Source organism: Chenopodium quinoa, unplaced genomic scaffold (assembly GCF_001683475.1).
Source record: "Chenopodium quinoa cultivar QQ74 unplaced genomic scaffold, ASM168347v1, whole genome shotgun sequence".
Classification (NCBI taxonomy): Eukaryota; Viridiplantae; Streptophyta; class Magnoliopsida; order Caryophyllales; family Amaranthaceae; genus Chenopodium; species Chenopodium quinoa.
In genome coordinates this window covers 3050784-3067355 of record NW_018744991.1, presented here as the reverse complement: position 1 = coordinate 3067355, position 16572 = coordinate 3050784, and the positions used below count along the sequence as shown (strand labels likewise).

General features: G+C 33.4%; 1 protein-coding gene across 1 annotated transcript; it reads right to left on the bottom strand.

The window, feature by feature from the left end:
• Window positions 1-9412: 9412 nt before the first annotated feature.
• LOC110706996 (glutaminyl-peptide cyclotransferase-like) lies at window positions 9413-15821 on the bottom strand. The gene is made up of 11 exons (XM_021885012.1): window positions 15581-15821; window positions 14843-14899; window positions 14284-14319; window positions 12926-12990; window positions 12450-12513; window positions 11404-11521; window positions 10977-11074; window positions 10693-10763; window positions 10543-10570; window positions 10360-10417; window positions 9413-9767 (listed from the first exon to the last, which is right to left on the bottom strand). The coding sequence occupies exons 1-11, from the start codon at window positions 15725-15727 to the stop codon at window positions 9646-9648; spliced, it is 864 nt and encodes a 287-aa protein (XP_021740704.1). The 5' UTR covers window positions 15728-15821; the 3' UTR covers window positions 9413-9645.
• Window positions 15822-16572: the final 751 nt, after the last annotated feature.

Here is a 16572-nt window from a genome sequence, read left to right as displayed (position 1 = left end):
TCCCATACAAGTAATACAACTAATCAACTAATCTACAACAACAACAAAAATAATAATAACTCAAATAATAAAAATAAAATGAGCAGAAACACATACATTGTATTTTCTTGAGGAACATTTGCTGAATCCATAGCAATTACTTCTAGGTTTCCAAAAAAAACAAAGAAAATGTAAGATAATTACTCATATGAAGCAAAATTAAAACTAAAATCAACTAATAATTACTCAAATAAAGGTATAATCAAACAAAAAATAAGATAAAACCAGAAAATAAAACATAATTGAGAACTAAAGTAAACCGAAAATCAAATTAAAATACCTAAAATCAACATAATAGCACAAATTATCAGTGAATTGTAGGTTTCCAAAAAAACGAAAAAACTGGACAATTACGAAAATAAGCAAAATCAACTTGATAACTACTAAAAAAAACGAAAATAAAACTAAAATCAATGAAAAAAACAAAGTAAAACATTATCGACACAAATTGATAAACAATGTGAGCTGAAATCAGCGAAAATCAAACGAAAATTAAAATGAAAATCAACAAATGTAACTGACAAACGAAAATCAAAATGAAAATCAACAAATGTAACTGAATGTGACCTAAAATTAATTGAAGAACACGAAAATATAAACAATAAACTCACCTTGAAAAAGAATTGATGAAGATTGAAGGAGTAGTGATGAAAAATCAGAGAGAATAGCAGAGAGAAAGAGAGTAGAAAATAGATCAATTGTGAGGAGAGAGAAAATAGTGCGTGAAAGAGGAAGGAGAAGAGAGAAAAAACACAGGAGTTTTGTTTGACCGGGATTTAATTGTGGTCGTTGGATGAAATTGATCCAACGGTTATAATTAGTCCTCACATATAATAGGGTTCTCACATAAGGGATGTGGTCTCATATGATCCCATTTCTATATATATATATATACATATATATATATATATATATATATATATATATATATATATATATATATATATATATATATATATATTAGAAACCTACTTAAATTTATGCTTTTCAAGATAAGTTAATTCAACTTCCTAAAAAAAAAGTTAATTCTATTTTTTTTTTCACTCAAAATACTCTTCAATTTATTTGATTAATTCCCAAAATACCCTTAGTGTTTTTCATAAACAGAATTCAAATATGTTCCCTCGTTTTTACGAAGTCTTCCCGGTAATGTATATATACGAGCAATGTTACAATCTCTTCAAAATTATTAGGATAATTTGCCAATTACTACCGCAAGTTAATACCACTTTGTAAATTACTACCGCAAATTAAAAAAGTTGTGAATTATTACAGCAAAAAATTTTAAGATGTTGTGATTACTACTAAACCCCCATTAAACCCAACTATGACGTCATTATATCTCTTTAACCCGTGTTTGACCATGGTTAAGGGCTTTAACCAGCCCCCCCAAAAAAGAAAATGGATTAGGGATATAATGACGTCATGGTTAAGGGCTATAACAGTTTGGAACTATATATCATATAATGATCATATATAGTTCCAAACGGTATTATATGAACCCGAGATGTATCCCCTAAAATCTAAAGGCTTTTCGACACCGGGCACCGAAACCTCCAAAATTTATCAAAAAGCGTAGATATTAGCCTTCAATTTTGGATATATTTTGTAAAATTTTTTTTCGCCCGGAATAAAAATAGCCGAAATGTATACCACAGTCCCTAATACCCTCTGAGAGTTCAATTGGGTGGGTGGATCCATCCTATTTGCCTTTAACCAATATACCAGTTTACAACTTGCACCAATTTAATTAACTCAATCCTACTACGATCATTTATGACAACATATAATGATCATATATGGTTCCAAATAGCAGTATATATATATGACCTCGAGATTTATTCTCTAGAATTTCAAGACTTTAAGACCCCGGGCCTCGAAGACTCCAAAATTTCTCAAAAAGCGTATATACTAGCCTTCAATTTATTAATTTATTTTTTAGCCTACAAAAAAAAAATTCAAAATGTTTGTCATATTCCTAATACCCTCCGAGAGTCCAATAGGGTAGGTGAATCCATCCAATTTGCCTTTAAACGACCAATTTAACGATTTACAACTCTCACTGATTTCATTAATTCAAGCCTACCACGAACATTTATGAAACATATAATGATCATATATGGTTCCCGACGACATTATATGACCCTGAGATATATCCCCTAAAATCTCAAGGCTTTTCGACAACGGGCCTCGAAACCTTCAAAATTTCTCAAAAAGCGTGGATATTAGTCTTCAATTTTGGAATTTTGACTTTTTTTGCCCGGAAATAAAAATTGCCGAAATGTTAACCATGGTACCTAATTCCCTCAGGGAGTCCCATTGGATGGGTGAAACCATCCAATTCTCCTTTAAATTAAACGGCCAATTTACCGATTTACAACTTGCACCGATTTCATTAACTCAAGCCTACCACCAACATTTCTGACAACATATAATGATCATATATGGTTCTAAACTGCATTATATGACCCTAATATGTATTCCCTAGAATTTCAAGACTTTTTGACATTGAGGTCCGAAACCTTCAAATTTTCGCAAAATGCGTGGATATTAATCTTCAATTTTGGAAGTTTTTTGACTTTTTACGCTCTGAAATAAAAATTGCCAAAATGTTTACTATCGTCCCTAATACCCTCCGAGATTCCAATAGGGTGGGTGAAACCATCCAATTTGCCTTTAAACGGCTAATTTACCGGTTTCAAATTCTTCGATTTCATTAATTCAAGCCTACCACGAACATTTATGACAACATATAATGATCATATATGGTTCCAAACGACATTATATGACCCCGAGATGTATCCCCTAAAATCTCAAGAATTTTCGATACCGAACCTCAAAACCTCTAAAATTTCTCAAAAAGCATGGATAGCCTTCAGTTTTGGAATTTTTTTATTTTTTTTATTTTTTTGCCCATAAATAAAAATTGCCGAAATGTTTACCATGTTCTCTAATACTCTTAGGGAGTCCAATTTGGTGGGTGGAACCATCTAATTTTCCTTTAAACAGCCAATTTATTGGTTTACAACTTGCACCGAATTCATTAATTCAAGTTTACCACGAACATTTATGACAACATATACCGATCATATATGGTTTCAAACGGCATTATATTATATGACCCCGACATATATCCCCTAAAATCTCAAGGCTTTTCGACACTGGGCTTCGAAATCTCCAAAATTTCTCAAAAAAGTGGATATTAGCCTTCAATTTTGGAATTTATTGACTTTTTTCGCCCATAAATAAATTTTTTTGAAATGTTTACCATGGTCCCTAATATCCTCATGGAGTCCGATTGGGTGGGTGGAACCATCCAATTTGCCTTTAAACGACCAATTTACCGGTTTACAACTTGAACCGATTTCATAAACTCAAGCCTACCACAAACATTTATGACAACACATAAAGATCATATATGGTTTCAAACGGTATTATATGACCCCGAGATTTATTGCCTAGATTTCAAGACTTTTCGACACTGAGCCTTGAGACCTTCAAAATTTCGTAAAATGCGTAAATTAGTCTTAAATTTCGGAAATTTTTGACATTTTATCATACGGAATAAAAATTGCCGAAATGTTTACCTTGATCCCTAATACACTTCGGGATTCCAATTGGGTGAGTGAAACCACCCAACTTGCATTTAAATGGGCAATATATTGGTTTACAACTTGCACCGATTTCATTAACTCAATCCTACCACAAACATTTATGAAAACATATAATGATCATATATGGTTCCACATGCAATTATATGACTCCAAGAAGTATCCCCAAAAATATCAATGATTTTTGACACCAGGCCCTGAAACCTCCAAAATTTCGCAAAAAGCGTTGATTTTATCCTTCAATTTTGGAATTTTTTGACTTTTTTCCGCCCGTAAATTAAAATCGCCGAAATGTTTACCATGGTCTCTAATACCCTCCGGGAGTCCAATTTGGTGGGTGGAATCATCCAATTTGCTTTTAAAAAGCCAATTTACCGATTTACATCTTGCACCGATTTCATTAACTCAACTAACCACAAACATTTATGACAACATATAATGATCATATATGGTTTCAAACGGAATTATATGAACCCGAGATTTAACCCCTAATATCTCAAACCTTTTCGACACCGGGCATCGAAACCTTCAAAATTTCTCAAAATGCATGGATATTATCCTTCAATTTTGGAATTTTTTGACTTTTTTTTGCCCGTAAACAAAAACTGTCGAAATGTTTACCGTGGTCCGTGATACTCTCCGGGAGTCCAATTGGGTTGGTGGAACCATCCAATTTGCCTTTAAACAACCAATTTACCGGTTTACAACTTGTACTAATTTCATTAACTCAAGCCTACCATGAACATTTATGACAACATATGATGATCATTTATTGTTTAAAAAAATATTATATGACCCTAAGATGTATCCCCTAAAATCTCAAAAAATTTCGACATCGGGCCTCAAAACCTCAAAAATTTCTCAAAAAGCGTGGATATTAGCCATCAATTTTGGAATTCTTTTGAATATTTTTCGCCAGAAAAAAAAATTTCCGAAATGTTTATCATGGTCCCTAATATCCTCCGGGGGTCTAATTAGGTGGGTTGAACCATCCAATTTGCCTTTAACGGCCAATTTACCAATTTTCTAACTTGCACTTATTTCATTAACTCAAGCCTACTACGAACATTTATAACAACATATAATGATCATATATGGTTCCAAACGGCATTATATGACCCTGAGATTTAACCTCTAGAATTTCAAGACTTTTCGACATAGGGCCCTGAAACCTCCAAAATTTCGCAAAATGCGTGGATATAAGCCTTCAATTTTGGAAAATTTTGACTTTTGTTCGCTCGGATATAAAAATTTCTGAAATTTTTACCATGGTCCCTTATACCCTACGGGAGTCCATCTGGCTAGGTGCAACCATCCAATTTGCCTTTAAACAACCGAGTTACCGGTTTACGACTTGCACCGATTTCATTATCTCAAGCCTACAACGAATATTTATGACAACAAATAATGATCATATATGGTTCCAATCTACATTATATGACCCCAAAATGTATTCCCTCAAATTTCAAAACTTTTAAACACCGGGCCCCGAAATCTCCAAAATTTCTCAAAAAGCGTGGATATTAGACTTCAATTTTGGAAACTTTTAACTTTTTTTGCACAAAAATAAAATTTGCCAAAATGTTTACCATGGTCCCTAATACCCTATGGGAATTCAATTGGGTGGGTGGAACTATCCAATTTGCCTTTAAACGGCCAATTTACCGATTTACAACTTGCAACAATTTCATTGATTCAAGCCTACCAAGAACATTTATGACAACATATAATGATCATATATGGTTCCAAATGACATTATATGACCCCAAGATGTACCCCATAAAATCTGAAGTCTTTTCAACACCAGGCCCTGAAACCTCCAAAATTTCTCAAAAAGCATAGATATTAGCCTTCAATTTTGGAATTTTTGACTTTTTTTTACCCTGAAATAAAAATTTCCGAAATGTTTGCCATGATCCCTAATATCCTCCGAGACTCTAATTAGGTGGGTGGAACCATCCAATTCTTCTTTAAACGACCAATTTACCGATTTACAACTTGCACCGATTTCATTAACTCAAGCCTACCACGAACATTTATGACATCATATAATGATCATATATGGTTCCAAACGTCATTATATGACCCCAAGATTTATTCCTTAGAATTTCAAGAATTTTAGACACCGGGCCTCGAAAACTCCAAAATTTATCAAAAAGAGTGGATATAAGCCTTCAATTTTTGAATTTTTTGACTTTTTTTTCGCTCGGATATAAAAATTGCAGAAATTTTTACCATGGTTCTTAATACCCTCCGAGAGTCCAATTGGGTTGATGGAACCATCCAATTTGCCTTTAAACGACCAATTTACCGGTTTACAACTTGCACTTATTTCATTAACTCAAGCCTACTACGAACATTTATGACAACAAATAATGATTACATATGGTTCCAAACGATGTTATATGACTCCGAGATGTATTACCTTGAATTTTAAGACTTTTAGACACCGTGCCCCAAAGACTCCAAAATTTCTCAAAAAGGTGGATATTAGCCTTCAATTTTTGAATTTTTGACTTATTTTCGCCTGTAATAAAAATGGCCTAAATGTTTATCATGGTCCCTAGCTAATACCCTCCGAGAGTCTAATTAGATGGGTGGAACCATCCAATTCGTCTTTAAACGTCCAATTTATCGGTTTACAACTTGCACCGATTTCATTAAATTAAACGTACCACGAACATTTATGACAACATATAATGATCATATATGGTTCCAAATGGCATTATATGACCCCGAAATATATCTCCTAAAATTTCAAGGCTTTTAGACACCGGGCCCTGAAACTTCCAAAATTTCTCAAAAAGCGTGGATAATAGTCTTTAATTTTGATTTTTTTTGATTTTTTTCGCACGGAAATAAAAATTGCCTAAATGTTTACCATGATCCTTAATACCCTTTGGGAGTCTAATTGAGTGGGTGTAACCATTCAATTTGCTTTTAGACGACCAATTTACTAGTTTACAACTTGCACCGATTTCATTAAATCAAGCCTACCATGAACATTTATGACAACATATACTGATTATATATGGATCCAAACGGCATTATATGACCTCGAGATGTATCCCCTAAAATTTCAAGGCTTTTCGTCACCGGGCCTCGAAACCTTCAAAATTTCTGAAAAAGCATGGATATTATCATTTAATTTTGGAATTTTTTGACTTTTTTTCGCCCGAAAATAAAAATTGTCGAAATGTTTACCATGGTCCTTAATACCATCCGGGAGTCCAATTGGATGGGTGTAACCATCCAATTCGTCTTTAAACGACCAATTTTCCGGTTTACAACTTGCACCGATTTCATTAACTCAAGCCTACTACGAACATTTAAGACAACATATAATGATAATATTTGGTTACAAACGACATTATATGACCCCGAGATATATCTCCTAAAATCTCAAGGCTTTTCGACACGGGCCCGAAATTTCTAAAATTTCTCAAAAATCGTGGATATTAGCCTTCAATTTTGGAATTTTAAAACTTATTTTCACCAGGAAATAAAAATTGCCAAAATGTTTACCATGGTCCCTAATACCCTCCGGGAGTCCAGTTGGGTGGGTTGAACTATCCAATTTGCCTTAAACGACCAATTTGCCGGTTTACAACTTGCACTGATTTCATTAAATCAAGCCTACTATATGAACATCTCTGACAACATATAATGATCATATATGGTTCCAAACGACATTTTATGACCCCTACATGTATTCCCTTAAATCTCAAGACTTTCTGACACCGGGCCCCAAAACCTCCAAAATTTCTTAAAAAGCGTGGATAATTAGCCTTCAATTTTGGAATTTTTTGACATTTTTTTGCTCGAAATAAAAATTGCCAAAATGTTTATCATGGTCCCTAATATCATCCGGGTGTCCAATTGGGTGGGTGGAACCATCCAATTTTCCTTTAAACGGCTAATTTACCGATTTACAACTTGCACCGATTTACCGGTTTACAACGGCCAATTTAATTAACTTGCATCGAACTCGACTTGAACCGAAATTGACCCAAACTTGTTTTGACCTGTCAAAACCCAAATTTAACCCGACTTGTTATTAATCTGACCTGAATTCAATCCGGCCTGTTCCTAACCCGACCCGAATTTAACCCAACATGTTACAAACCCGACCAGAAATAAACCTGACTTGTTATTGACCTGACCCAAATTAAAGCCGACTTTTTACTAACTCGACTCGAAATTAACACGACTTGTTATTGACCCGGCCTAATTCAACACAAATTATTTCTGAACTGATTTCAAATCACCTTAAATGCAATTTAGACCACATTATTGTTGATCAAAGCATTTTGTCTAGGGAGATCAAGTCAGTCCAGGCCAGCAAAAGAAAGGAGCATCATCCTCAAATTTAAGAGTTAAACAGTATATATTTGTTTTATGGTCAAAGGAGATAATTATCTTCCTAAATTATAGACTATAACTCCCTAGTATATTGCCATATATATTATAGTCAAAGGAAATAATTAGCTTGATATATAAAAATGATAATTATCTAATTATAGTTAGTTGAACCCGAATATGACCTGACTTGGAAATGACCCGACTTGATTGTAACCTGCAAATTATTGACTTGAACATAACCCGATTTGAATCCGATAATGACCCAACTTGGAAATGACCCAACCTGATTATAACCTGCAAATTATTGACTTGAACCGAACCCGACTTGAACCCGAGAATGACCCAACTTGAAAATGACCCGACCTGATTATAACCCGTAAATTATTGACTTGAACCGAACCCGACTCTAACCCGAGAATGACACGACCTGTTTCTGACCCGCAAATTATTGACTTGAACCGAACCCTACTCGAACCCGAGAATTACCCTAACTCATTTTAACCCGTGAAAACCTGAATGAAACCCGACCTATTGTTCACTCGACCCGAATGTAACCCGACCTGTTATTAACCCGACCCAAACCCGATAAGAAATATGACCCGACGTGATCTGACTCAAGCATGACCCAACCCAAAACCGACCCGCATAGATTATGGAATTAATCCGAATTGACCAGACTCGAGTTAATCCAAAACCCGACCCGTTTACCCGAATTGATAGCTCTAGTTAACAAACGTGATAATTAAAAGGTGTAAACTCAAAAAACAGAGGAAGTATTAGATTACTCACCATTCCATCAAGAATATATCCAAGGCGAAACCGAGAAACACCGATTGCTTGACGAAATAATACCACTAGACTATTAATCATTCGAAGATTTTGACACAGGGAATTTTCGATTCAATCAAATAAATATACCCGATTTTATTTATACTCTATATACTAAAGTAATCACCGAGAAACACTTGGCATAATATTGTGAAAAACTTTCCCTTCAAAGTGCTTTTTATTATTATTTCTTTTTTCTTTTTGTAAAAGTCTATTAAAAAAAATTATAAAATTAATTTATACTTTTAAAGGATAGACATTAATAAATTTAAATTTCAAAAAAAAAATGTTACATAAATCTTACTTTATATATTTCCGTGCTATGAACCAAAACTAGTTTCTTCATAAATTAATCCAATCTGAATATTTAAAAATACTAATTTTATAATAGAATTAAATTTGTTGGTCATTTTGTAAATTATGATCACTTTGACTAATTAATACGAAATAGAAAAAGAAAAAAATGTCCAAAAATTAGAAATATTAATTGTTTATCTTTTTTCCTATTGTGGTTACTGCGTAGTGTACTAGTGTCCTATTGTTAGTAGAAGTGTAGAACAGATCTCCTGATCTAGTTTAATGCTTCTTAATACACCATTAAATTAAGTTTCTAGGCCATATTATTTTGCCCTGTTTTCGTTTCTTGAGATCTAATTATAAGATTGAGCTAGGTTGCTAGCTCGAAAAAACATCTCTTGTATACTAAGAGTTCAATAAGACAATCACCAACTTCATAGGCGAAGTTTTATTTAATTTGGACATCAAAGAAGCTATCAATAAATACTAGTAATCCATGTGACCGCTGCTACTTCATGCCTTCAAGTCTGGTAAGCATTTGGATGCACATCCGTTCAATATCAACTTGAGAATGATCATTCGATGAATGTACCTTGATCTCAAATAACTTTGGCCACAGCTTTCCAGTTACTACAAAATATTAACACAAACAACAAAGATATAGAAAAACCTAAATAAACCCCAAATAACATAAACCTAAAAAAAAAAGGCGGAAAGAACGTATAGGTGTTTGAAAAAGAACATATAAGTGTTTGACAAAGAACATGTTTGTGTTTGACAAATATGCATTTTACAAAAAGAACGTTATAAAAACTTTATTAAAATTTCATGAAAAATTACACATTAACAGTTTCTAATAGGGTTTAAAATCAGGTAAATTGGCAGTTCCTCAAGACCTACCCCAAATACTAGAATGAGACATGTTTATCAGTTTATAATACTAGCTAGTCTCAGCACAAAACTACGAAGTCCAAAAAATTGGAATTACACAAATCAATACTTATGATTGCTGAAAGTTGAAGGCTTTATTCTTAAAAATCAAAGTCTTATTAGTTAGTAGGCAATTAACTAGGATAAAAAGGGAATTATCACTATTTTAACCTCTGCTACTTGTCTAATCGCTGGGCAATTAGATAGCTTCTTTTCAAGGAAGGTAGTTGATTAACAATAGAGTGAGATTCACTAGAAATGTGACGTACAGAATGAAGTGAAAGAAACTCACCAAATATGCGCTTTCCATCACTGTCCCATGCGATGCCATTCAAGACGTCTTCAGATTCCTAGAACAAAGCAATTAATGCACTTATGAGATGGTTATAAGGATGTTGCTAGCTCTAAAAAAGGTCCAAATTCACGGACTAAATCAATATACAAAGTCAACTTGGGTAAAAATTCTAAGACGTACTATTTCACCAGCTGCTTCCAATCTTTCTCTGAAACAGGACAAAGAGGGAAGATTATGAGGTGTGATGGGTTGAAAAACACAAATCATAAGTCGAGAAAAGGGAGAGTGCTAGCTTGAACAAAGAGATAAAGAGAACGGTTGAAAAAAAACCTCAACATGGGAAGAAGGATCCAGCCAAGCACTGTACCATCCTCAGGCGATATTCTTATAATGCAGTCAGTCTGCATATTGATATCTTCATGATTACTGATAAGTAAGCTGAAATTACACTATATTGGACTGATTTCCTGGATGTTAATTAACACGCTACTTATATTTTTATGCATAGTATATCAGCTAACAACATGCTTTCAAGTTCAGGCATCAGTTATTAAGCAAGAGAACTGAAGTAAATTAAGTGAGATACCGAATAGGAACTTGGGCAAAATAATTACCCGAAAAACATTTGCCCAGACTTCCCCATGAACATACTCCAACTCATTTAGGTAATGTACGTCAAGATCTTTGTATCTGACATTCTGCCTCTTTATCACTGGACAACAAGTATATTGAGTGAGATATACATGCAATTACCTTTTAAATAGATTACTCATTATGTGAAGTTATACTACAGGACATATAGGCAAGGCCGCAGGATGTGAGTATGTGACAACATCGAAGTGAGAGTCGAGCAAACAGATGAATTTTTTTTTTTAAATCAACATATTTTATCTCTATCTATTACAAGATTTACAACTATCAACTTTGAAGGTAATAAGGCATCCTTAACTTTGTGCACACAGGAACACGGCAGCAGCAGCAGAAAGAGGGACAAAAATGAAATCCATCGAATCTATTGAATAAAGAGGATAAAAGTAGCACCTTTCATTGTACGGGGATCTATATGGTATAATGTTGATGAACCATCACTTCCAAACATGATTTTCCCATCAGTTGTCAGTCCCCATCCATCCTTCATTTGGTGATTAAATATTCCTATCTGCAATAAAGCATAAGTATTCTAAGCTTGTAAGTTGTAACTGTTTAATAAGAGATCGAAATTTTTTTTGGTGATTAAATATTCCTATCTGCACTAAAGCATGAGTTCTGTAAGCGTGTAGCGGTTTTGGAAGAAATTAAAAAAATTTCTCGATCAAATTCACAAGTCTCACAGCATCAAAGTTTAGCACCCTCAGTACGAGAGGAGAAGCCCTAGAAATTCCCTTCAGTACTATTAGAAAATTCAGGATGTAGGAAGGTTAGCTTCCCGTAAAATCAATCCAGACAACCCATTCTGTTCAACACTGAGTCTTTCTTTTTTACTTGGTTTAGCCACACCAGAAAAGAGGTCTGGTATTGTAAACTAATCATACATCAGCTTCTCTTAAATTTTTCCACTGCACACCTACTTGGTTATCTCAAATAAAATCCATAATTCTGGAAGTTTCTAGACTTAATGAAGAAAAGCTTCTTCAAAAGATTGCAAATATGAATTTCTGTCCTTGTCAATCAGATTATAATAGAAATTTTCATATACCAATAGAGAAGTTAGGATCTCCAGTGTAGTTCTTATTGTGTTTCTTAGTTTCTATGTCTCCATTACAGAAACAATTGTCACACTATTCAAGTTATAAGTTTCCTGAATAATGATTCAGAATCAAAGACCTTGGAGTGAAGAATTCATCTCGATTCTCTATTCAAACTTAAGAATGCAACTTGGAAAGAGAGGAACAAAACAAATTCATGCTAATTAAAGTTCTATGGAATAGCTTGAGACAAATAGTTATTAAACGATGGTTGTGAGATTAGAGCTTTGAAGTATTCTAACTGAATCATTAATCTTATTGAGATGACAGGTATTAGAGCTAAAATGCTCACAAGACAGTATATAATACAGTAAGTAAAAGTGGAACTCCAGAATTACTGACTTTGCTCAAGGTTGTTCTGTCGTAAATGAAACCAGTGTTCTGATCATAAGTTAGTTGATACAGCCTGCAAAACAGATTGTATAAATAGATTAAAAAAAATATAGCTATTCAAAAATTTAAGAAGCAAATATGTAGGGGGAGGTTCTTTAAAGATCTAAAATCGTACATCAATCAATATCTCAAGTATATAGCAGAGCTGGATGCAACAAGGCTAATTTACTGCTTAACAAATGGTTACATAAATTATCTCTAAACTTGTTAGCTGTGCGAAGGTAATTTGCTCATACAGCAGACTATGATTGAGGTACAAAGTGGTAACCACAGCATCTATGTCAAAAGCTATACAATTATACATGAAAAGTGAATCACAATTGAAACAAGTATTTAATGATACTGTTGGTCCTTAGCTCACACAGCTAAATCAATTGTATGAAATAGTTGCTAGTTAAATGGCAAATTACTCTTTCAATACAAACCTTTCACCAACCAAAGTTAATCCTTCCCCAAAATAAGAAGAAGACATAACCAGAAATGCCTCGACCTATTGAAACCAAGAGAGAATTAGTCAAATGAAACAAAAAAAACACAAATAGCTGAGTTAAGATTACCAATGCTGAAAATAGTTATAGCTTTTAATTAAAATAGATCTAAATGAACAAATATTGCCAACATTACAAAGAGCTTGTTGGGATCCTTTAATTTGTTTAATTCTCTAGGATCATTTTAAGGAAAATCACAAAGGTGGTCCTATTAAAGAAGCTGTTAGTAACTCCATTCATGCAGAGCACAGTAAAAGTAACAGGAAAAACAATTCTATCAAGTAGTGGCTTTAATATTTGACTGCACATCAGAACATACTTCAGCAAGAGAATGTAGGTAGTAAGCAAAAGGGAAGTACAAGAACTTCAGCATTCTGGAATTGTCTGTGGAGGTACGAGGTATTGGTTTATTGTAACTAGATAGGATTTAAAGTCGGGAGGCTACTTGATCTGGGGTGCAGAGATTGGAGATTAATTAACATGCTCTGATGCTCATGTGGATACAGCCATGTTGGACTAAAGAAGTTCTTCTAAAATTTTGTTGCATTTGTAGGGTAAGCAGGACTGGTTAAAGGTAAGATGATTTCTTCAAGTCCTACCATATAGAGAACCAATCATGGTTATTACTTATTAGTGTTGTTGTAATTAGGGACATAATAGTTAATGTGAAAGTAAATTGTCCAAAAATAAGATTACCAGAGGAAAATAAGCTAGCTACTAAATTTGTCACATGAAAATTAAGTGTATAACAGATGATTAAGGAGCATGTCTTATTGAAGTAAAATATTCTGCACATTTACTCAACTACCACAATTTAGGCACATAGGAATGTTGAATCTGTTACACCCAAGTTCTCTAGCTAGGCTAAAAGCAAAAATACGTATGCATAATGTACAGAGTGAACTGGTGTAGAAGCCCTAGAAGGTGTAGGAAAATCTGAGGAATGCATAATGTAGTTGACATGCAGTTTGATCATATTGATCACAACCAGGGATCAACCACAAGATCTCTTATGTAGGCTATCTTCTTTAACACTAAGCAAGTTTCCATTCTCAAGAGGTTCATATTAATGTAATATAAGTAAGGTCTATAACTCCATATGCATCATTCGCAGTACTAATGACATTTTCTTGTGGTAAGAAAGGAAGATGAGAGGTAGGAAAGAGTGGTAATGGCAGCGGAAGATCAGGTAACAAGTTGAGTAAAGGCTGACCATACGCAGTATATAACTACCAACTATATGAAATTATTAGCCATGGTGAAGATCAGTTGAGATTCATGAAAGTGTGCTGTACCTTTCCAGTTTGTAGATTTACTCTCCTCACTGAAGACTGCAAAGTTCAAAGTCAAGTCAAATAACACAATTAAAATATCAAATACGGAGTATGAAGCTACAAATACTTAGAGACATAGGGCAAACAGTATCAACCAAAAAAAGATCTGATACCAGCATACAAAATTGAATAGCTAGATTTACGAACTACAAGTATAATTCCTTCTTAAATGGAATACTCCAGTACAGAAGCTCAATTTACGACCGTAGGAAAGATGAATCATATAATATCAGAAACAAGATATACCATTCATTTAACATGCAGGGTCTAAGTTGATAAAATACACATAATAATGAGTGTTCATAGCACCACATTTCAGCTGACTGTAAGCATCTAGGATATCGATGAAACACCCCCAAATGAAAAGCAAGAAAATCTGAATGAATTAGAGAGTGTAACATTAGATTCCATTTTATCATACAAAACTCGACATAATGTGAATGACCAAAATCTTATTTATATGAAGAGATCTATAACAACATATGCAAAAACGTTATGAAGCGAAGCAGGAAAAATTCACCTCTCCATATAAACCAGTTGATTCATAAAGAGTGTTATTTCCTTCATATAAAAGTCCCTGAAAAGAAGCACAAAAGTACAATAAACAATAAGTATAAGATTTTGATTAGCACCTCTCCATTGATATACTCTAATTGTTTCAATTCATAAAACAAAGCTTCATATTCTGATAAATCAACTATAAACAATGCAGGCGAAAAAAAAAAAAATACTTATTTGATTAATCACATATATATCATGTTCTTATAATTTAGCCCAAAAATTGATAAAAGAATCCCAAAATAACCAAATCTTGCATGTAGCATGCAAGGTTTTCGACATCTTTCTCCCATCAATCACAGTAGTATGTCTATTTTTCAAGCTAAAATAAAGCTACTATCTTCCAAATTAGCAACAACCCACATGCACACAACAAATTTGATTATGTAACTAGGACTCGGGTACTCATATCAGACACGGGTACGTGTTTAAGTATTCGACTTGTCTACAAAATTCAAAACTAACCATGTCTGGTCTAAATTGACATGTCAAAAGTTCATACCTAAGAGCTAAAATGAAGAGTTCTAGTAACATAAACTAAAAGGACAATTCAATAAAATTATTGATTGATCACATTATCAAAAGAGGGTAATCAGTTATAAAATTCAATTCAGAGCAATGAAAAGAAAACCCATTTTCCACTAACCATGAAAAACTGCAAACAAAAAAAACTAAAAAAAAAAAGAAAATAGAAGAAGACCTCTGTAAAAGCTCTGGGATCATGAGGATACTCATTGACAACTTCAATGGTGTAAATCTGAGGCAATGCTGAGAAGGTGTTCGACGAAATGCCTAAATGAAGGAGGAAAGAAAATAGCAATGAACGAGAAAGCCATTGACTAGTCATGGCTGAATGACACTATGACAAGCATGTACTTGGTATTCAGCTTCTTATTCTGTCCTAGTTATTACCTTGCTTTCATCGGTTACATATTCACTTAAAAATAAATTGACTTGTTTTAATTTAAAATTTCAAAATATACAAGTAAATTTCTTGTGAATTAAATAAATACTGTGCATAATTACAAATAAATGGAAGGATTGGAGTCTAATACCAAAATTATATCATATCTCTAAGAGTCTCGATATCAATGTTATTATCGTATCCCTATTTTACGAAAGATAACATGTTACAATAATAAAAATGATACCATTATCGTATCCTTATTATACCAAATTAAGATAACATAATATAGAGTATTTTATTATACCTAAGATAATATGATAATTAAGATAATAACAATTGAGAGATCATATCTCTTGATCAAACTCCAAAATAAATGGGTGAAGACTGAAGAGTGAGCTTCATTACTACGTGTGTGTTTGCCTAGACATGTTCAAGTCGGTTGTTGAGTGTTTATTACTACGGATCGTGTTATTACTATAGATCATGTTATTTTCCAAGTTCCAACCAAGTGTTTATTTTTCTTTAAACCATAAAATATTATGAACTAGGTCAAATTGGTTAGCGGTTGATATCAAGTCAGATTGATGTCAAGATATTGAATCAATTCCATTTTGACATGTTTGTACAAAATCACAAAATAAAAGGAATCAAACAACAATCAAAAGAAGATCAATCCACCATGAATAAAAAGATTTGTACTTGTTGAACATTTAAATTAACAAAATTTGTAACTACATGTCTACCGTTTGTGTGATTGTGTATATATTAAATTGCAATATACTCCA

Bases quoted from the DNA above. Each gene is read 5' to 3' on its own strand.
- LOC110706996 (XM_021885012.1), bottom strand. From the start codon at position 15,727: ATGACTAGTCAATGGCTTTCTCGTTCATTGCTATTTTCTTTCCTCCTT. The intron at 12,514-12,925 runs GTTTGTATTGAA...TCTGTTTTGCAG, and splicing joins TTAACTTTGGTTGGTGAAAG to GCTGTATCAACTAACTTATG. The intron at 11,522-12,449 runs GTCAGTAATTCT...GCTTTATTGCAG, and splicing joins ACAGAACAACCTTGAGCAAA to ATAGGAATATTTAATCACCA.